At 38.7% G+C, this 21,204-nt stretch overlaps 3 protein-coding genes across 4 annotated transcripts in view; 1 reads left to right on the forward strand and 2 right to left on the reverse strand.

Moving 5' to 3' along the window:
- The window catches only part of LOC136261596 (phosphatidylinositol 4,5-bisphosphate 3-kinase catalytic subunit gamma isoform-like), a 39,547-nt gene extending 29,290 nt beyond the window's left edge, over positions 1-10,257 (forward strand). For both annotated transcript variants that reach the window (XM_066055624.1, XM_066055625.1), the window contains exons 15-36: positions 254-338; positions 393-511; positions 1,895-2,084; positions 2,132-2,262; positions 2,550-2,756; positions 2,805-2,880; positions 3,977-4,039; positions 4,088-4,186; positions 4,240-4,362; positions 7,938-8,032; positions 8,082-8,175; positions 8,224-8,280; positions 8,326-8,432; positions 8,634-8,688; positions 8,747-8,881; positions 8,937-9,047; positions 9,313-9,392; positions 9,439-9,514; positions 9,562-9,663; positions 9,712-9,777; positions 9,824-9,919; positions 9,971-10,257. In XM_066055624.1, the coding sequence (XP_065911696.1) occupies positions 254-338; positions 393-511; positions 1,895-2,084; positions 2,132-2,262; positions 2,550-2,756; positions 2,805-2,880; positions 3,977-4,039; positions 4,088-4,186; positions 4,240-4,362; positions 7,938-8,032; positions 8,082-8,175; positions 8,224-8,280; positions 8,326-8,432; positions 8,634-8,688; positions 8,747-8,881; positions 8,937-9,047; positions 9,313-9,392; positions 9,439-9,514; positions 9,562-9,663; positions 9,712-9,777; positions 9,824-9,919; positions 9,971-10,159 (2,356 nt within the window). In that variant the 3' untranslated portion in view covers positions 10,160-10,257. The remainder of the gene's footprint in view (positions 1-253; positions 339-392; positions 512-1,894; positions 2,085-2,131; positions 2,263-2,549; positions 2,757-2,804; positions 2,881-3,976; positions 4,040-4,087; positions 4,187-4,239; positions 4,363-7,937; positions 8,033-8,081; positions 8,176-8,223; positions 8,281-8,325; positions 8,433-8,633; positions 8,689-8,746; positions 8,882-8,936; positions 9,048-9,312; positions 9,393-9,438; positions 9,515-9,561; positions 9,664-9,711; positions 9,778-9,823; positions 9,920-9,970) is intronic.
- LOC136261600 (SOSS complex subunit B1-like) lies at positions 10,160-11,352 on the reverse strand. Its single transcript, XM_066055628.1, has 5 exons — positions 11,231-11,352; positions 10,847-10,985; positions 10,726-10,797; positions 10,598-10,673; positions 10,160-10,397 (listed from the first exon to the last, which is right to left on the reverse strand). The coding sequence occupies exons 1-5, from the start codon at positions 11,310-11,312 to the stop codon at positions 10,260-10,262; spliced, it is 507 nt and encodes a 168-aa protein (XP_065911700.1). The 5' UTR covers positions 11,313-11,352; the 3' UTR covers positions 10,160-10,259.
- On the reverse strand, positions 11,346-18,794 carry LOC136261597 (serine/threonine-protein kinase WNK4-like). Its single transcript, XM_066055626.1, has 13 exons — positions 18,676-18,794; positions 18,005-18,546; positions 17,744-17,955; positions 17,443-17,660; positions 17,222-17,379; positions 17,083-17,171; positions 16,793-17,024; positions 16,573-16,743; positions 15,785-16,519; positions 15,584-15,734; positions 15,228-15,481; positions 12,245-13,029; positions 11,346-12,091 (listed from the first exon to the last, which is right to left on the reverse strand). Exons 2-13 carry the CDS (start codon positions 18,449-18,451, stop codon positions 11,497-11,499), a joined length of 4,047 nt encoding a protein of 1,348 aa, XP_065911698.1. The 5' UTR covers positions 18,452-18,546; positions 18,676-18,794; the 3' UTR covers positions 11,346-11,496.
- Between the last annotated feature and the right edge of the window lie 2,410 nt (positions 18,795-21,204).

Consider the following 21,204-nt stretch of genomic DNA (forward strand, 5'->3'; position numbering starts at 1 on the left):
GGGCTACTAATGGCTGCATTAGTTCACTTTTCACACTGAAACCTCACATCATCTTTTAAATATAAGAAACCTCTTGTATTTTATAGTGGCCGTGTCAAGTAAATCACATACCTACAGTGCACTTTATGGCTTCATTATTGAGGCTGTATTTCTGCTCCTGAATGTGGAGGGGTGGCCTGATTAATGAGATTTCAAGTATACATTGAGTTGACTGGTGACAGGACAGGTCTCAGTGTAACGTATTCCCTTTTAGGTGCATCAGTCAAGGTGACCTGATCAACTTGTATCTGGTGAAGAAGGTTGATCCTAGTGAAGACTTCCCTCCTAACATAACAGATGTAAGGAGCAGCCATTGTGTCATTGTTAAGTGTTGATGTTGTAACAATGTGTAGCGGTATCTGATTGATGAGCAGACTGGTGTGACGGGCTCACATCAACAGTTGAGCTCCCTGTCCAAGGACCACAGTCAAGTATTTACCATGTCATTGTGGGATATTAGGAGACAATTCCGGTATGGACTGTATCTTGTTGGCATTATGGTGTATATATTCCAATACAAGGGCCAGTATTATTACCGTTTTCCTGTACAAGGTTTATAGTAGGAACCACAAAGGAGTAGACATGGTCCACGAAAAAACATCACTTAAAAAACCAACTTCAATTTTCCCTGACGATGATCAGGCAGTATTGGTTAGGTAAAACTAAGCCCAATCAAGCTTTTAGAATGCTTTCAACAATTTGCTTCGGAAAAATTATTAAACCAAATTTTCTACTGGCTGCCTGACTGACTGATGCCTTCAGACAAGTGTAACTTGATAATGGCCAAGGCTAAAGGCTTGATTTTTTCACTGTTTGACGTTGCTTCGGCCCGAGAGGTGCCTTTTGGCATACCACAGTATGTACAATGCATTCTTCATGGACTTACCAGTGTCCTCCTTTGTGTCCCATTCATCTTGGCTGACAGCAAAAGGTGTCAGTTTGGCGGTAGCGCGTGATGGCTTCCCTTTCATAATGGAATTATCCACATTTTTCATAGTGGCTACTTGATTGCAGAGGTGACTTTTGAGCAGGTCTTGTTTCATAATGCTGTGTAACGGGTTGAAACAAAGCGTAATGGATACTTCACTTTTCAGATGACAATTGGTAGCTGGGGTGCGCAGCGCTGCTTCTTTCTTTTGATACAGTATGTGTGGGTTCACCAGTCATAATAATTTTATTTTACAAAAAGTTAACAAACAAGTACACAAAAAATTGGAATTTTCAACTAGAATAGGGACCATAGCACATCAATAAAAAGTACTGAAACAAGCCGGAGTAGTGCACAATATTAAATCACAGTAAAACAATGAGAAGTGTTATATCCCTACTGTGCTCAAGATACGAAGAGCACAGTAGGGATATAACACTTCTTATTGTTTTACTGTGATTTAATATCAAGCACTACTCCAGCTTGTTTCAGTACTTTTTATCGATGTGCTATGGTCCCTACTCTAGTTGAAAATTTCAATTTTTTGTGTACTTGTTTTGCCTATCCCAGTGTGAATCTTACTTAAACAATCTATAGACTGATTTGTTAGCAATGTATTCATTTAGCAAATAGTGGCTAAAGATGGTCTGCCTCTCTGTGTGTAAACTGTTGAGTGATAGTTATCACTCAATACAATACTCCCTCTGCATAACCTGGTCACGTGCGATCTTGCAATCAAGGATTGTTCCAGGTGTTAAGGCTTGTTTATCACCTAGGAAGTACTAGGAAGACTTGTAAGGGCCCTGGGACACACTGATACGGATATACAATCCAGAATATTAGGTGTTGATGTTGAATTAGTTCGACATGAGTGAACGATGACCTACTCTGGGTGTTACTGATTTGTTTGTGTTGTTATTCTCACAGGGTTCGTGTGGTAGGGCTGGACAACTTACGTGATGTATCCGGTTATGATGCAGTGTACATTGTAATGGGAATGTATCATGGAGGCTGTCTACTGTGTCCAGCACAAACCAGTCCCAAAACTACAGCACGATTATATCCACGATGGAACCAGTGGTTTGTATTTAACATTACCGTGAGGAATATACCCAAGGTACCCTTATTACTTGTTGATGTTTGTTTATTGTGGTGTTCTCTTAGGCTGCTCGACTGTGTATAGGAGTGTACGGTTACCATAGTGATAAGAAAAAGAAGTCAAAGAAGGACACAAAGGAAGAGGATTCAGGTGATGTACCTCTTCACTGGATCAACATGCAGATACTAGATCACAAGTTAGTTAACAGCATGTCGTCTAACCATATACCACTCATCACCTGACCTTGATGCTAACTCAGCAGAATCAGTTGTTGTTGTTACCTTCGGCCTTAAGTAAAGCATGTAGCTCCATTTGGTAGGTTGATCCTAGAATGCTGACATTTCTAGAGAGGTGGTCACTAAGACAGGATTTACTGAATAGCATGTTACTCCACCTTGTACTATATTTGTTCCTTGTGTTCACAGGTTTCACACATTAGTTCACTAATATTTATATCCCTTCACATCCCACTATTGTCCATAGGGGTCTGTTACGTCAGGGACTTCTCAAGCTCAACCTGTGGCCAGTACAGAATGCGGAGGGTACCCCAGATGTGTCACTGACCTCTCCAATGGGCAGTACAGCTGTTAACCCAGATGACAATCACTGTGTGTCACTATACATTGAGCTGGATGGGTATGCCCACCCTGTGGCCTGTCCTAATGAATTGGGAGGTGTTGATGAGGAATGGTAGGAAGATACTGTTGTTGTGTTACTTGTAATCATGAGGTACTGTAGGAATCCTGGACACAAAGTTAGCTCTATGTTTGCACAAGATCTAGAGAGTACCATTTTATCCGACCCCCTGAAACAGGTACACTTGTATACCACACATCTGGAAACATGCATGTGAAATACTGATTTAGTTAGTTAAACACTGCACCTCATATTGTCACCACATTTGAGTAGTGGCTGCACTGTACCTGAAATTAATGTACACCACTATGCCATGGCTATTATTTGAATACGTGGAAATGAAAAAAGCAAGTCACTCTATGTTGTGTGTTGGGAGGCCATACCTTTTGTGTGTTGGTGATAACTTTCTTTTTGTGAGCTGAACAAAATTGTGAATGTTTATGATTCTTATTGACAGCACTTGGTGGCTAATACAGTGTATGATTTTATTGTCACCAAGTTCTTCAGTGATTTCACAAAAGTTTGCTCATGGAAATATTGCAGGGTTTATGCTAGCAGAAGCACTTTAGATGGGTTGTTGCTAAACGCACTATGTTATGATCGTATTGTGTTTCTGGAAACACAAATACACTCACAGTTCATTAAATATGACACACCAATGAACACTGATCTCACTCCTCCAGAGTGTTTAATTATAAAATTCCACCAACCCAATCAGAAGCCATATTAGATGAAAACAGAATCCATATTATGTGTATTAGACCATCATCCATTACCCACTCAACTATAAATAAGTAGGGTAATAAAGGGTTAAATATATACTATAGTACGTTCACGTTGAGCTGAATCCTCAAAAACATTTAATAACTCATGGATGCAATTACACATGATCTTGAAATTTGGCTCATTTGTAGTACTGCTTGATCCGCTAAAAATATTTTGAAATCTTTTTGTTCAAATGTTTGACATAATATTTACGGCCAATCAAAATTTTCACAATACATTTCCTATGGGGAAGCCATATAAGCACAGTGTCCATTACAGCCCTTTCCCGAACTTGTAATGGAGCCAAACTGTACATGTCTGTTGTTGACACCTTTACTGTTACCAATAATCATCTGGTTGGCTGAAATGTTAACTCTGTTGAGAAAAAATCCACTTTTAATTTTTAGCTGTTTTTCAGGATTCAGCTCAACGTGAACATACTATAGTGGTTGAATAGTTTGCATACACACACAGAGTACATGACCTATATTATTTCTTGTATTCAACAGCTCACTGACCAAGAGAAGGAATTGTGCTGGACATTCCGACATCATTGTGCCACTCGCCCTGAGGTGAAGTACTCAAACATGTGTAACTATGTTAACCGGCTGTTCATACAGGCATTACCCAAGTTCCTGTTATGTGTTAACTGGGCAGATTTAGACCAAGTGTTGGAAGTACACCGATTGTTGAAGGTTTGGTGTCCACTTACTCTTCCGGTAAGTCAACTAGGGGGTGTGGCATCACTGCAGTGAGCCCCTCCTACCTACAGGTAGCACTGGAACTGCTAGACTACCACTATGCTGATGAGAAGGTTAGGACGATGGCAGTTAAGGCAATAGAGAGATTACTCACAAATGATGAGCTACACAACTTCTTACTGCAACTAGTACAGGTAATAATTGTGTGGTGCCATTGGCCACATGTTAAACTGTGTAGTCAATACCTTATTGGCCACATAGTAAACATTTATTGTTTGCCAAATTGCTTGACTTGGTGGATTCTTCACACTTCAAACATTCTTCATAGTGAACTGTATTCCTTGTAGTGTTGTGCAGTATATTTCCATCATGATTATTGCACACTTTTATCACAATATCTATAGCAGCATGAAACAATGTAGCACTTGTACATGAAAAGTAGTTAAAATATAAGCTGCCTAACCTACTGGAAGTCTCTATTGAAGAAAATAAGCATTGCACTACTAACATCATTTTCCAGTAAACTGTGTAAAGTGCTACACCATTAATAGTGTCAAGAGGTAATAATAATACGGAGAGGAGGGTATGATTGTGCAGAAGTTAAATGGCTTTTTTCCATGTAGCATTAAATTTCTAGTATTTGTTTGTTTCCTTACTGCAATTAGTTTAGCCGCACAGTGAAGAATATTCAAGAATATTATCCTATTGAACCAGCGCATCACTACTGAAGACTGAGTAAGGATCTATAGCTCCTTCTATTACAAAATGCTCAAAGGCAGGTTTTGTTTGTTCATGATGACACATGGCCAGGATGCAGTTGAAACTTCCGAGCAGTACTTTGTCATCTGTTATTAGTGTTTCAGACCTGTTCACAGAGTTATCCTCAAGACTGTCAGCCATGTTCCTTAATATAACAGTGCTACTCTTGCTGGACAAATTGAATGTACACCATCGTGTCTGGGATGATCTTTGTGGTTAAACACAAAAATATACTAGCCAGTTTAAGTTATGCAGAAAAGAAGCAATTACAGGATTATACAGCATAAGATACACTCCTCTCCATATTATTGTGTCATAATTATGATCACAGTAGATATATTGCACATCACTAGTTCCTTGAGGACAGTGCTTATCGATTATGGAGGTTCCCTACTAGTGATATGTGATATGTATTAATATATTGTGATATGATATAGAATCTTTTTATCGTGGTATAAACTTAGGTATAGATTTTTGCTATAAATAGAGAAAAATGTACCCAAGATGTCATTGTACACTACTTTTTTTAATAAAAGAGCTTGCATTGTTGTATGCTAGTCATGTACCATGTTGTATTGTACTTCTAGTACATCACTGCTGCAAGTGTCATCAGTGTAAATACACTATCTGAGTGATGAGTTATTATTGTGATATATATCGTATCATGACATGCTGTGTGCAATAATCATGATAGGAAAGTATCCTATATATCGCACACCACTATTCCCTACTCTGGTTTGCTACCTATACTGTTTTTGTTTTGAACAATTCAGTTTGTCATGTAATAATTGAGTAGTGAGAGGTGAGAAAAAATCTTCTGGTGGTATGAGGCGCTGACCATGTGCGCTGTTTGACCTTCACATTATCAATGCTCAAAATGTTTCTTCTTTACCATGCTGTGTTATTATCAGAGATGATTGACATAAAATTGTTTTATCTACTGTACCCCATCATTCTCATGGTGAATTTTGCAATTACAAATTAGTTAAGTGGGTATTCAGATCAACAAGTTAGTCACTAGCAGTATTTGCAGTTGACTTGACATCGTCATGCGTTTGATGTACTCAACCCTACTATGGTTTTGGGTGCATAAGAATCTACAGACCATTTCCTCAAGTTGAGGTAGTCAAGCCATACTCGAACTAGGCAATAGCTAAGATACAGAACAACTAAGGTGTTATTATGAAGTTCAAAAAAGTGTTAGCAGATGCCAGCCACAGATGCAAGCTACTTATGTTGTAAGTCTTTGATAAGTTATATCATACGCTGCAACCTGAGTTTTCCATTATTTGTAGGTATGAGTAATCTCTCCAGGTTTCAAAGAGATAGCATTAAGGTTGTGCTTTTCCCATACATCTACTATATTACCATTTGATATATAATACTTAAAACACTTACTGTTTGGCCATACTAAATCAGGAAAAATTTGTCATAAAATAAATTATTAGTCAAATTTAAAGCACTGAAATATTTTAAGCGATGAGCATCACACCTGAAGGAATATGATGATCCTACACTAGATTACAGCTACACTTCATCTGAGTAGCTTCTTATTGCCAGCTAGCCTAGCTATTATATGCCTTCAGTGCTGATAGGCTCTCGTGTATACATATAAATTTTTGAGGGACATGGCTTTGTGATTGCTCAGCTGTTTGCAAAAAACATTTCTTCAAAAATTAACAAATATAACAGGTAGCCTAGTGAACAAAACTAGTGATCCACTAAAATAAAACCACGAAAATCCTGGAATTTGTTAATCCACAAAAATTACGTACTTTGACATTTTGTACATATACGGCACCCGGTAGGTCATTTTTGATCAAGGCTCAGATCAGCTGTGGCACATCGAAGAGATAGTATGCTGTCAATCTTTCTACTCTTTTTTGTGCAAAGGAAAGTGATACAAGGAAAACTTGCCTAGCCTATTCGTGGCAAACATGATGGTACAAGTCTCAACTCTGTATATCATTGTGTTTGTTAATTTCAACTGTTTATTAAGCACCTGTATAGTTGCTGTACAAATCAATTTTTCTGTTATTGCTACTTTATAGAGTTTTAACTCCAAAAGTTCGAGGCTGAAACTTTACCAAAGCATACTCTTGGCCATATAGATTATGGTTAACACTAAAAATGTGCTATTGTTTTCACAGATCTGGTCACGTATTGAAAAATTTATTACTACACTCACAGTTTTATGTAATAGTTATACCATGGCTGTGGGTGTATATGTCAGCAAAATCCCAAGCAGCCATGGTACAAGTGATATATATCACTTGGGGCATACTCACCTAATAGGTGAAAGAACTAACGAGAACTCATCCCATTTGTTTTATACAGTAGCATCTGAAGATCGATTGTGGTTTTAATAGCGTGGGTTAATAGCCATCAAAACGTTGTCCATACGTTAAAACGTCGTTAATACGTTACTATGCTTCAACACGCAATGTTAGAAAACTTGCGATTGTGGGATGGAGTTTATATTGTTTGTTATCATTTTTGTACTAAGTTAAGCCAACTAACTTCGCTATTGGGACAGTACGTAAGTTATTATATTAAGTTAAGTACTTAGAACTGTAAGTTACTAACCTATTTCAACGTACCAGTAGTAGCTTTGCTGTTCCATGATCTGTTCAAAGGCTGATACGCAGTGGGTAGAAATACGCATCCACAATCGCCCAAACAATTATTTTTTGCCTTCATTATCCTTTAGTAACAACCAACTACTCTATCTTAGCCTATGTACTAAGCTTAGCAACCTCTACAAAACCGAGTCCCACAATACAAAGCTCTATGTCGCTCAATATAACGAGTCAAAGCGCATCGATTCTTTGAACTGGCTGGGTATCAAAGTCATTGGCAAACCGCTTTCCCATGATCTTGATATTGCCCGGGCAATATGCGAGTTAAACACCGAGCGGCGCCTTTGAACGCCCACGCTAAAGTGGTATATACCCACATATATCTAGGTGTTGGTTGTGTAATGATATTGACAGATAATCATTCTTTGAAGGTGTTGAAGTTTGAGCCATATCACGGAAGTGCCTTGGCTAGTTTTCTACTTAAAAGAGCACTTGAGAGCAAACGGATTGGTCATTACTTTTTTTGGTTAGTTGCTATACTGCAAGTAACCGTGTCATTACAAGTGAACCAACAGGTATCTCAGAGCAGAAATGGAGACACCAGCATTCAAACATCGTTTTGGCGTGCTGCTGGAGGGATATCTACGAGGATGTGGCCTAAGGATGTTTGTGAGTGTATCCAATTATTGCCCACCCATCTTATCACCATGGCTACAGAATGAAATCAAACAACAATATATTGCAGTTAACAGCATATCAAAGACAGCACAAGAGGTGAACTGATGTGTGTATTGAGGTGTTCTAGTGTGTTGACCACAGATCAAATCATATGCTGAGAAATACTCCAAGAATGGCCAAGAGTTTGCACGGCAGGAGCTAGGTAATACATCACTACCATCATCATTTTCATGTACCACAGATCCCTGGTGAGTAGTACTGTTGGCAGGACTGTTTGATGTAAGGAAACTTAGTTACATTTTGCCAAAGTGGAATCCTTCAAATCCAATGATCTTACTGATATTTTTTTTGTTAAAACTTTCATCTTAGCCTAATTGCTACACTAGTTTCCTCTCACCAACAGTCCTGCTGTTTGGTGATTGTTTGTATTAGAGTTTACGGTCTTGTAGCATCACTGTGGGTCGGCTTGATGTATCATCATCCAAGTACATGGACTCCAAAAAGGTATGATGTTAAAATGCGATGCTGCCTTTGTATATAACCACCACAACAACCATAATAGAAGCCACTGTGGCTAGAATTCAGTAATGCAGATCATACGGTGATGGAAGGCAGGGTTATCAAGCTGATCGCTAAACATGGTGATGACTTGAGACAGGATATGCTAACCATTCAAATGTTAACTATAATGGATAAGGTGAGCTTTAATTGGGTCATTTTGTGTTTACAACTGTACGATATATCTTTTTCAGTTGTGGCAGGAGAGTGGGTTAGATTTGCGGCTCATTCCTTATGGCACCATAGCAACGGGTTATGAAAAGGGAGTAATTGAAGTAGTACAAAATGCAGAGACAGTTGCTAAGGTATTCATTTGCCAGTGTGTTCATCTAGTCATTCTTTTAGACATTGGGTGACCTGCAGTTCGATTCCTGGGGTTGGAGGGATTTTTTTTCCTTACTTTGGCCCCTTTTCTGTTACACCTTTTCAGCCATAAGTCACTAAGTCTAAGTCCTTGAAATTAGGTTAGGTAATCCTAAGGCTGCAGCACATGTTGCTGCAGACCTTCAGTGCTGGTCACTGTAAAGCATTAATACAAAAAAAAATTTACAAATTCTCTATCCTTTTCAGATCCAGCTGCAACATGGAGGTCTCTTATCATCATTCAAGGAAGACCCTATTTACAAATGGCTTAAAGAACATAATCCAAGGTACACTATGTGTATTCTAGTATTGTTAGTGTCATGTCCTTTTCAGGGAGGGAGACATGGACAAAGCCAAAGAAACATTCATGTTATCGTGTGCTGGTTATTGTGTTGCCACCTATGTTCTGGTTAGTCTCTCATCCTGTCATATGGTGTGTCACCTGCTGTTACGTAGGGTATTGGGGACAGACACAATGACAACATTATGGTGACCACATCAGGTAACTTGTTTCATATTGACTTTGGTCACTTCTTAGGAAAGACAAAAAAGTTCATGGTAAGAATTCTCCAGTGTGGAGTAATCATTGAAGTGTCAATTGTTTAGGGTGTTAGTAGGGAGAGGGCACCATTCGTACTCACACCAGATTTTGTGTACATAATGGGTGGAAAGGTGATGACATGATTTAGCTGGACAGTACACATGCTTGTCTCTGTAGAATGGTGAACTGTTCAGACAATTTGAAGAGGCAGCAACTAAAGCCTACTTGGTCATAAGACAGAATGCCAACCTGATAATCACGTTATTTTCTATGGTACTGACTTACCTGTGTCCTGACTGTTATTCTGACTTTTATTTGTAACAGATGAAATCCACTGGAATTCCTGAATTACGTTCGGTGGAAGACATTGATTATCTTCGTAAAGTTCTGTTACTTAATAAAACGCAGCATGATGCTGCTGAAGATTTTAAAGCTCAGATACAGGCTTGCCTGCGGCTTTCATTTAGTACTCAGCTAAATTTTTATGTTCACATATGGGCCCACAAACCATAATCACAGTGATTTCAATTTTTTGTAATGAAATATATTATATGGAGATTTATTTTTATATACAAATTTTTAATTCACAAATAAATTTGCTAGAGACCATGTATCATCTGCCTCGGCCATTATTGCGATATGGGTGATGTCTGTGTTGTTCTTTATGTAATGATGGTCCATTATTTGGTGTCTGTACACGAGGTGGACGGACATCACTTGACCCATGTGAGCTGTTCCCTGACGTTGCAGGCTGGAATTGGCAATCATCTAGTCAATATCATACATGTAATAAGATTGGCAATTCTCAAGCCAGTGAATCAGGCAGATAAATGTATGACCCTGGGATGTGATTGCAGGAAAGTGGCCTGAGATGTAGGGACATTTTGGAACCACTTTGATGGAAAAGGAGAACACTTTAAGATTGCCAATCCTATTGTTACTGCAAATTACATAATTTTTAGGAAAATTCTTTAACTCAGCATTTGGCTCGCTCATGTTTGGTTGTTCAGCAAAAACCATCGTAAACCTGTGTAGAATAAAACTTTGCAATTCTCTGTTATAAACATTAATTTGCTCACTCTCCAAGTTTTTCAGCCACTCCTAATTTACCACAATACAAGGTTAGACATTGTTTGAATATTCCAGTATACCTATATAAGGGATTGAACATGTCAAGAATTAGAGGTGATCACGTGTTACCCTTTAGTTAGGCGTATAATGTCTCCACACTTAATCGCCTCTCCTACGTCGTTCCATACTGTCAGGTCTACGCTGCCGGTCTTATCAGCCACTTTAAACTTGTGAGCCGTGTTGCCATCCTTAGTGGGCTGGCTGGGACCTGCAGAGATAAAACACAACTTCATATAAAGTCTTATTTAGTGCGCCCCAAACCCGCGTATCAATACACTTAACATAACCACACGTCCATTTCGTTTTTTTCATGCACCTGTTGTTTGTAACACCCGCATACTTAATCGTACAATCATTATGTAGTACCGTTCTGACCACTTTATCTAGTACATGAAAGCGCAGCATAAACTTCGACGGGTAAAAGCCAACCATTTTACTATCATTCCTACTGACCCTTTTCTAACACTATAAATATACAGGAACAGTTTCTAATGGCGGGGTGTAGGTCCTTTATGTGAACCAGATTGTCGGCCATTACCGCGTTATTTCCGAACACCTCCGTACACTATCACGTGATTTTGGTTTATTCACTAAATTACAGCACAAATAAAAATTCCAACTAAGGCAGTACTTTACAATGAATAAATTACATACAATGAGAAAATGAAATAAAAAAGGTAAGAGAATTGGCCATGGGGATGAAAACTGCAATAATAATTTCATTTGTTTTTCATTTCACATGGGTCAAATTCTGACACATCAGGCTTTTGGAACTTTGGTGGTTCATGGTTTATTTCCAAATTGGGAGTTGAGCCTGAATGAAAGTCATCTCCGGGCCAATTTGACACAGACGGTGCTCGATAGACTTGTTGTAAAGGAACAACATGTAATGGTAGTTGTGGTAAAGTGGTACTACTCTTAGAATGAGTCCACTGGCTGTTGGTACTTCCCTCTGTTGTAGGGGCCACTCTCTGAAATGATTTTGATGAGTCACTTTTACCAATTGGTTTATTTTTAGTACTCAGTTCTGTCATTAAAGCCTCCTTGACTTTCTTCTCCATGTTTTCACCCTCTACTGTTGACCATGTTGCATTGTGTTGCTGCTGTGGATGAGATGCATAACTGGGCATTGGCAAGTCAGAATGATATGTATGTTGTTGTGGTAGTGGTTGTTTAGCTCTGTTAGCATTGACCGCAGTTGGTCTATGCATCATTACTACTGGGCTGGCTGTTGCTGATCGCTTTCTCTTCTGTAAGAATTCCTCCATCCTACGACTCTGTTGTTCCTTCAACTCTCTTTGCTCCTCTTCAAACCTGTTGAAGTAAAGAAAATACTAACCAACTATACATTACTTACACTCTTCACTAGCACACACACATACATATGATGTAGCAAAAAGCCAAGGTACTTTGTGTACAATTAATGGAGTAACAATCGTGGACACAGTGACTTAGAATTATACTCACTTCATTTTAAGGTTCTGATATTCAACATCTTGGCTGGACTCATGTACAACTGGCCCACTACCATTGCCATACTTGACATCAAGATCTTTAACAAATGACTCCATTGCAGGGTTACGCAGCACTTGGAGAACACTGTACATTAGTACAGAGAAAGACTCTGATAGTGAGGACAAGTGATCCACTATTGGTCTATCAGATGTGGCTTGTCCAGCTCTGAAACCTTCAGGGTATGGAGATGTGGTAGGCGGTGTGTGTTGGTGAAATAATCTCTGACTCTCATCATCTGACTGCACACTAGCACTAGTTCTCCCTTCATCACCAACAGGCAATGTACTGGTATCAGATGTTGTTGCTGTGTCTTCGCTATCCCTTCTCTCATCTTGCCCACTAGGAGCATCATCAATTGTAATAGGTACACTAGTACTTGTCTCCTCATTAACAATAGATTCCTCATCCCCTGAGTCTTCAGGCACAGGCTCAACAACAAATGTACGAGTATTAAGTGTAACAACACCAGGAGTAGTAGCCAGAGGGGCAGGGGTAGTAACTGGAAGGGCAGCAGTTGTAACTGGAGGGGCACCTAATGATATTGTAGTGATCACTGGTAACAGAGGATGGGTTGATACAGTCGTAGATGTGCTGGTAGATGTAATGGTAGACTGTACATCAGTAACAACAGCAGCAGTAGTGGTGGTAGACACAGGAAGTGAGAATTGGTTAAATTCACTGGTAGAACACACATCTTGTTGCAAAGAACACTGCTCAGAGTCACCTGCAATCTTCACCTGTGAGATAAAAACAAGTACAAATATTTCTAAACCAGGATGTCCTAATTACTCAAGTTTGTCACATTGGCCTAACATCATGTAACTCAACAAATCTTCTCATTCATAACTTTCTCAACACACTACATACACACATCAGGTCAACTACAAATTGTCATGTAATGATAGCTTTATTCTTGTGGTGTGATGAAGTAGACAATTGTAGTAATGATATGGGAAAAGGAAACAGGTTGATCTAAATAACAAGAATGACCCAGCTGACCACACATGATGTAACTGACTGAATGGCTTGTTCAGTTGACAGATGACACAATTACATCAATATATTGACCATAATTGGTTACAACACACACAGGTTGGTCATATGCTGCATGTGACCTTACACAAAACCACAGTGAATTTACCCTTTACACAATATGAAATTTTCACAGCCACATCATAACTGTCTGGTTAACTAGACAACACATTTAGGGAACTATGCTGTAATCTAATTCAGTAGTGGGTTCTATTTTGACACCTCTTTGTATGATAAAGTCTAACAGTTATCACATTTAATATAGCCTTGTTCAATGGAATAATTCCAGAGAGAATGAAGGAGAATTTTTACTAGCAAAACATTTGTACAGCATATAGGAAGAACAGTTGTCAGAGATGTACTGCATTAATTCAATCAGGCAAGCAAAAACACTGTACTTATCTGCCTAGGTATTTTCGTTCTCCATGTAACAAATTCTGTGGGTGTTGACAGACATACACAAATGGATGAGCTTCTCAAACCAAACTGTTAGATCATTATGTGTACTATTTATTGTGACCTATACCTTGTTTACTAAACACAAAATAAGTATCTTTGTATGTATAGAGGTTTTGCAGGGGGTGTTCACAAATCACATACAAAGTGGATTGTGAGTGGATTGAATACGGCAAATGTTGATACCCACAATACATTAGAAAACTCAAGCCTTGATATTATTACAGAAGGCATCTATTTACACCAACACTTCTTGTTTACTGGTTTTACACAAAAAAAAATCCAAAGATAATCTGTACTGGTATGCATACAACACCACTTGCAATAATGGAATTATGAACTTGACATAATCACTGACCCAAATTTTGATCAAAACATATTACAATTACAGTAGTATCCCCTCACAAACAATCCAGGCTACATAACATAGGGGTTGCCTAATGGACTTCCTTGACTAGGTATTGACCAGACAGCAAAAGGAAAACTTCCCATTAAAATAAATTGTATGGTCCAATAAACAGCCCTATTTCTACCCACACTATAAACATCTACAATAGAACAAGTTTATCATTAACCTTTAAACAACCTCTAATATAATAAAATTTCACATCACCATGTCATGGAACACTCCTATGGACAAGGAAACAAGTAAACTCTAAGCAGCATAACATGATTGTTGTGTAGTAACTTATCAGGATATCACACAGAGACACATGTTCAAGCATGTCACAAAGCAAAGCTATGGAAATGAACTCAATCGTGTATTTGTTACCAATGCATTACTCTAGTCATCATCCCTTTGACTCAATGGTGGAAGAAGTAGCTACCCATTATGTGTATCCAACGATACTAGTCATTAACTTAAGATGCCATGTTAGAATTTTGCCAATAAATTTGAGTATGGAGTTGAGTATGGAGTTGCATGTTGCCTTGTCCATAAAACTCATTGATACACCATTGTCTGCTATACATGAATGTACCACAGATCAACAATGCAATCAACAGATCAGGAGTTATCAAATAATTGATAGGTAAAGAGTGGGAGGATGGACATAAACCAGCTTCATACCTCATAAGGTCAAGTGATCAACAGTCATTACCTAACTGGGTGGTATGAAGAAATGGTACAAGTTATCTGATATAATTGGCCATTGTATGCATTACAATTGTTTAACCTAGCATGTACAAAATGGTAGATATCAAGTTTACTAATAGTACACATAACTCATGGAGAGGAACTCAAGTTAAATACTAAAAATAGTTTTCATCCATACATTTCTCAATACCAGACTAGTTAATCAGTGGCTACAATAAACCTTTACCCTACCACAATACTGAGGTCACCATTGGTGTCAGTAAGCAAGTGATGCAACACTTGTATACAACACAAAATGGAGATCATTTCTTCAACTCAACATGAACCACACTGACATGTTACACAACTTACCCCACTACTACTACTACCAGGAGATGGTGGGGGTGACTTCTCAGGTTGGGACTCCATTGATGTCTGTGATCCAATGTTAACTCTACTGGAAGACTCCAGTGGTACTGGCTTAGACGAACTGTCCTCAACTCCTACTACTGTAGTTGTTGAGACTTTAGGGTTGCTTTCTGTCTTCTCCAGTTGCTTATGTCCACCATTCTCTGATTTCTCCACAGGAGATGGCTCCACTGTAGTGTTGCTGGGTGTTTTCTCATCTAAGCCATAACAAAACTAATGGCCAGAAGCACATAAACATTATTGTAATAGTATGTCATAACTAACAAGTCATAATTAGCAATGACTTATAAATGATGTACCTCCTTCTTTCTGTGCCATGGCAGGCTGAAGGTTGGTGTTGCTACCTCCAACAGATCCCCCGATCTCATTCCGCCTTGCCATCTTAATCATTTGTTCAGCATATTCCTTAAACTCATCTTTCTGATTCTCACTCAGATGATTGGCTGATACCTTCAGCAAAAAGAATAATTTCTACCCTAATTATGCCTACAGTGACATACCATTCCTTGGGCAATAGCTTCAGAAGTGTCAGCATCAAGTCGGAACTTGAATGTGATGGTCTGACCTCCATTAGTTAGACTACAATCTACCAGATCATCATTTATATTAGTTATAGTTAACTTTAATGGTCTCCTCTCCTTTCCTGATTTTGATACTCCCTTGGGCCTCGTCTTTTTCTGCTGCTGTTGTTGCTGAGCTGAAGGTTTTGCTGGTATATCACTTTTAGAAATGTCCTGTGGAATGGACTCTTGTGAAAGTTGTGATGATGGTGGTGTCTCTGGTTGTTGGTCATCAGTGTCCCGATCATGATCACGTGATTTTTGTTTTTTTGGTTCTCCGGTACCATTAGTTGCAGCACCAGGATCTACTACTGGTTCCTTGGGTATGCTGGGTTGACTGTCACTAGTTTGGGACATGTCACTAGAACTCTCTCGAGAATGTAGTACTTGTTCCTTCACTTTGTGATTTGGTGAGTTGGTCTGAGTGGTACTGGAGTTGGTCAGTAGAGAGATTGATACTACTGTTGCTTCTGGTGAAGGAAGATTCTTCTCTCCATTTTCAGTGACTTTGCTGCTGCCATTGGCACCATCCAGTAGTGGCTCAATCTTGTCAGTGGTTGTGTGTGGTGATGGTTTATTATCCACTGTTGTAGGATCAATAGTGACTGTTGCTTGTGTAGAGTCTGGGATAGCCTTATCATCATCAATAGAAGGAGTAACAGGGTGATCATATTTCTATTGAATAACACACAGATGTCATACAACAATAGACAGTCAATATAATATACCTCTTGGCTGGCAGAGGTCATCTCTTGGTCAACTACAGACACACTATGTTGAATGGCTAATGGTGGGTTGCCATCAGATGCTGCCTTGGGACGTTTTGCCTCGTTTACTTTAGTCTGGATTAACTTTGTCATTGCCTCTACTTCTGTGTCCCGAATTACACTCAGTTTGGCCTGAAAGGAAAGCATAATGAATTAGGTATTAAACAGGCTCAAAGTTTACCATTTCTTGTGCAATGCTTTGTGCTTGGTCAGAGCGTAGATTAAACATCCTCTCATAGGTATCATGGGATTGTTGTTGTGGTGTATTCTGACCTTTAGTAGCCACCTTTTTAGCCACCTGAAATGTTAACTGCACATCATCACCACTAGTATTGCTTGTGGCAGCCTTGATCTCAATCCCCTCTAGTTCTGGCAGAAAGAAAGCATGGGCCAACAATTCTTTGACAGTGTAGCTATATACGTGGGATGGACCAGTTAGCTGCAATTACAACATGCCATTCACTGTCATACCGATTTTCCTTGACTTCATGAATACACCCAACAATGATTTCCCTAATAGTGGGGTCCTTGACTTTCTCCATTGCATTGGGCTTTTTACCCTACATAACACCATAAAATCTACAACTATATACACATTAATACTGCAAACCTGTGTAACCCTCTTGTAGATTTGAGCAGGGTTGGTACACTCCATGTAAGGGTACTGTAGTGTGGTCATCTCCAGAAGACACATACCAAAAGCGTACACGTCCACAGATTCATCATAATGTTCATCATACATTTCAGGTGCCATGAACTCAGGAGTACCTATAACATTATTATAGGTCTTTGTAACACAAAGTAACACAAAGACCAGTATTTATCACTGACCAATGACAGTTTTCACGTGTGATCTTTTAAGAGTTGCCAAACCAAGATCTCCAATCTTCACCATTCCAGTGGTGCCATTGATGAAAATGTTGTCACATTTCAAGTCTCGATGGATGATGGGTGATGTACGAGAGTGTAGATAATTTAGCCCCTTCAATATCTGTCGCCCCCAACTTCGTATTATCTTTGGCTTTACATCCTTGAAGCGTCTCAAATAGCTACAAACATCAACACAATTCATTATAATTGTTCACAGCTGCTCACTTCATATGGCTTCATGATAATTATTAGTGACACTCACCCTTTCAATGTGCCAGACGTCATCAGTTCCGTGATAAGGATAAGCATTTTACGTTCTGGACGACCATCCACACGGGCAGATCCCTTCAGTGGTGCTTCCCACGAGTCATAGAACCTCAAAATATTTGGATGCTGTAAAGTTTTCAACATCTTTGCTTCTTCCTTGAATCGGAACTGTTCAGCTTTGCCCTTCTTGTCTTGAGGAAAGTTGGGCTGTGAAAGACAGTAATTATAAAGATTATAGTATAAGTCAATGACATACCAACAATTCACACCAAGCCACTGCTACGCCTGTCTCAGTGTCTAGAGCCTTGTAAACAGTTTTGAAAGATCCTCTTCCAATTTCAACATCAAATTTGAGAAAACGTCCATCTGGAGAGGTAGCTACTGCTTTCTCTTCAACACTTTCTGTGACAGTTAAATCATTTCCTGCTTCAACAGATACTGCAAATGAAACTTTCTTGTGCTGATTTTCCGAGTGTAGGTTATGTGCTGATGTACCAGACTGTTCTTTGATGGTTTCTTCTTCTTTATCATCTTGATGGTCAATAGAATTACTTGTTTCAACTTTCCCGTCAGTGCTGTCTTTATCTACAATAACATCTTTTTGGTTACTGCTCAACTCGTCCTCTACGTCGTTAGCCAGACCCATGGTACCGCTGGTGTCTTCTGCGGCCGGTCCATCTCCATTGCTGTTCACCACTGCCATTATATCTGACACTACGAATAATTGGTTTTCGGGCGTGCTGGAGCTGCGACTAATGCGTCGCTTTAAACCCGTCTGTATACTATTAACGACTACCCCTACAAACGCGGAGAAATTGAAGTGAAAACTTTACTACAATAAACTCAATGTATAACAATAACTAGATAGTCAAACAGCACATACAGGATAAATTATGAAATACTTTAAAACATTAATCTGATAACAACCTTCTTTCTTGCACTTGTCTGTCGCCGAGGAAAACTAGCCTTCAGAGAGGGAGTATTAAACCAATATCACGTGCTAAATTAGATACAAAATTACAAATTTGACTTACGCGCACTTTATAGCGCGTAAATTTACTGCGGCAAATCTCAGCTTCTTTCTCAGTGTTTCAAATCTCAACAAACAAGTTAAGAAGTGGAGAATATTTTTTTTCGCATTAGAAAAAGTTATACAACTAAATAAGTTGAAGCGCACCGTATCTGAAACGACAAGCTACCGCATGGACTATATGAATTGTTCAGAAGCCCCCAGCAATTCCAAGAAAATGAATATCGGTTTGTGAGTACAATTCAAGAGTTATAAGCATTTATGAGAGTAGCAAAGTAAGCCTAGGTACATGAGGTAGATGTGAGGGTAAGCCGTGTGTTCACGTGTAGCTTAGACATGCAACCATAGATACTTATCTATGATGCAACACATACTGGAAACCTTACATAGAAATGATCTTGGCTGGTTTCTGTGGTAGCCAGTAATGTCAGCTATGTAGAAGACTATTATGAAGTACAACTGAACAGCTGAGTGAGGAACTTGGATGCTGTGTTTACACTTGTGGTAGGGACCTGGCTAGCATGTTGCTGACTGAGTAACTGCTAAGTCTTGTGACTTGCACCATTCCAACTCCAGAAAGATATCTGATAGTATGGAGTGAGTGTGTATGTCAGACAATAATGTGACAATGTGTCACAACTACACCTCTGTTAGGTGTGTCACTTTGTGGGATAAAACAAAGTACATTGTGAGATGCTTTTCTTGGTCATCTTGTTCAAGCTTACAAGTGCACCATCGTAAGAGTTCAACCTTTTCACTTGTTCTCATCCACTATGTGTACCATCAAGTGTTACTGGAAATAAGGTAGTGTCTAATCACTGGACTGGAATGCAATTTTGTAAGTAGCTAAAATGTGTGTGGTTTTTTTTTCCTCATCTCTACACAATGTAAGGACTCTTGCTAGCATGATATTGTTACAAGACCCTAGACCTACAGGCATGTGGTCACAAACTACGTCCCATCACTTAACAGGTTATATTTCATTACTGGAATAAAATATTTGCATTTTGTGTCATTAGCCATTGCAGTGAAAAATTACATAGCGATAGCAATAATGCCATATAAAGTTATGAGACAAGTTTGCACATTTAAAATGTGCCCTGTCACACTTTTTGCAGCTGTTCACATTAGTTCAGAAAGTTGTGTCACAATAATTACAGATAATTTCTATACAACAGACAAAATAGAGAAGTCGTGTAGCTAGCTACTTTTTAGGGTCATTAAAAATATTTTTTAAATGTTGTATAGTCCAAGTATAGATAATGTTGTACCAATGGATATTATAGTATACTGGCTAACTTGGTGTCTTGCTATTTGCCAACTAAAATACTTATTGAAGTGTCTTGCTTATTATAGTGTCTAAAGCTGTCAAATTAATGTTAGGATGACCAACAAAACAAAAGAAAACCAGTCTGACAGTACAAGACTATTGTTACAAGTACATTGTGATAACATCATAACACAGGCAAGCTCTTAATCTGAACTGTTGCTTTTGACACTAATAAAATTCTTATGGCAGCTAGTAGATCATGACTAAATATTAACTGACTTGGTATTACACCTAAAAGTGAAGCTTTCAGTGTATTGTGTGACACTAATAACAATCTAACTGCTTGAATGTCACACAGTTCATCACAATCAGCACATGTGTTGTATCCCTAGCAAACTGCAGTAGTGTACATGCTAAATTAGGTCACGCATTGTGTGATGAGTGACTGAGAAACAAGTACATGCATGAAGTCTTTTTCTGTAGTCTGATAAGGACTCATCATGCTGTAAAAAGACAACTGTGTTTGTGACAAAATTAATTTCAGTGAACAAAACTAGCTAACTACATGATCACTTGACTTAAATCTATACATTCACTGGTAATGATCATAGTGTGAAGATGAAGATTTAAGATTTTCAGTGGAAAACAGGGCTTCCAGAATGTCACCATAGAGCACAAAGCTAGTTGGTCGCTGGCATATGAAGCATGCCAAACTATTGGAGGTTCTATGTATGGTCCATTTCTCACCTAATTTTTTTTACAAAGACAGTTGAAATACGCTTACAGGGATAACTTACATTATATTGGCTAAGGAAATGACTGTTTATGGAAAGCCAAGGAGCTCTAAGAACATGTTTAAAGGTAATAAGACTAAAGCATGTACGGCTATGTACAAAATGGAAGATCCCATATATACTATACTTTGAAATTTAACTACCCAGCTAGTATACACAATTTGCTTTGTATAGCAGTTAAGAATACAATACTGCTACAAACTGTATATTAATACATACGGCTTTGTTTGTCTCTGTGCCTCAAGGATTAATCATACTGAGCAAGGTAGCTAATGTTACCTGACTATTCTATTAGAGTAACTGTCTTTACGAACCTTGGAGGGAGGTTTTAGCCAGTTCCAAAGTGTCACCAAACCCATCAC

Source organism: Dysidea avara, chromosome 7 (assembly GCF_963678975.1).
Source record: "Dysidea avara chromosome 7, odDysAvar1.4, whole genome shotgun sequence".
Classification (NCBI taxonomy): Eukaryota; Metazoa; Porifera; class Demospongiae; order Dictyoceratida; family Dysideidae; genus Dysidea; species Dysidea avara.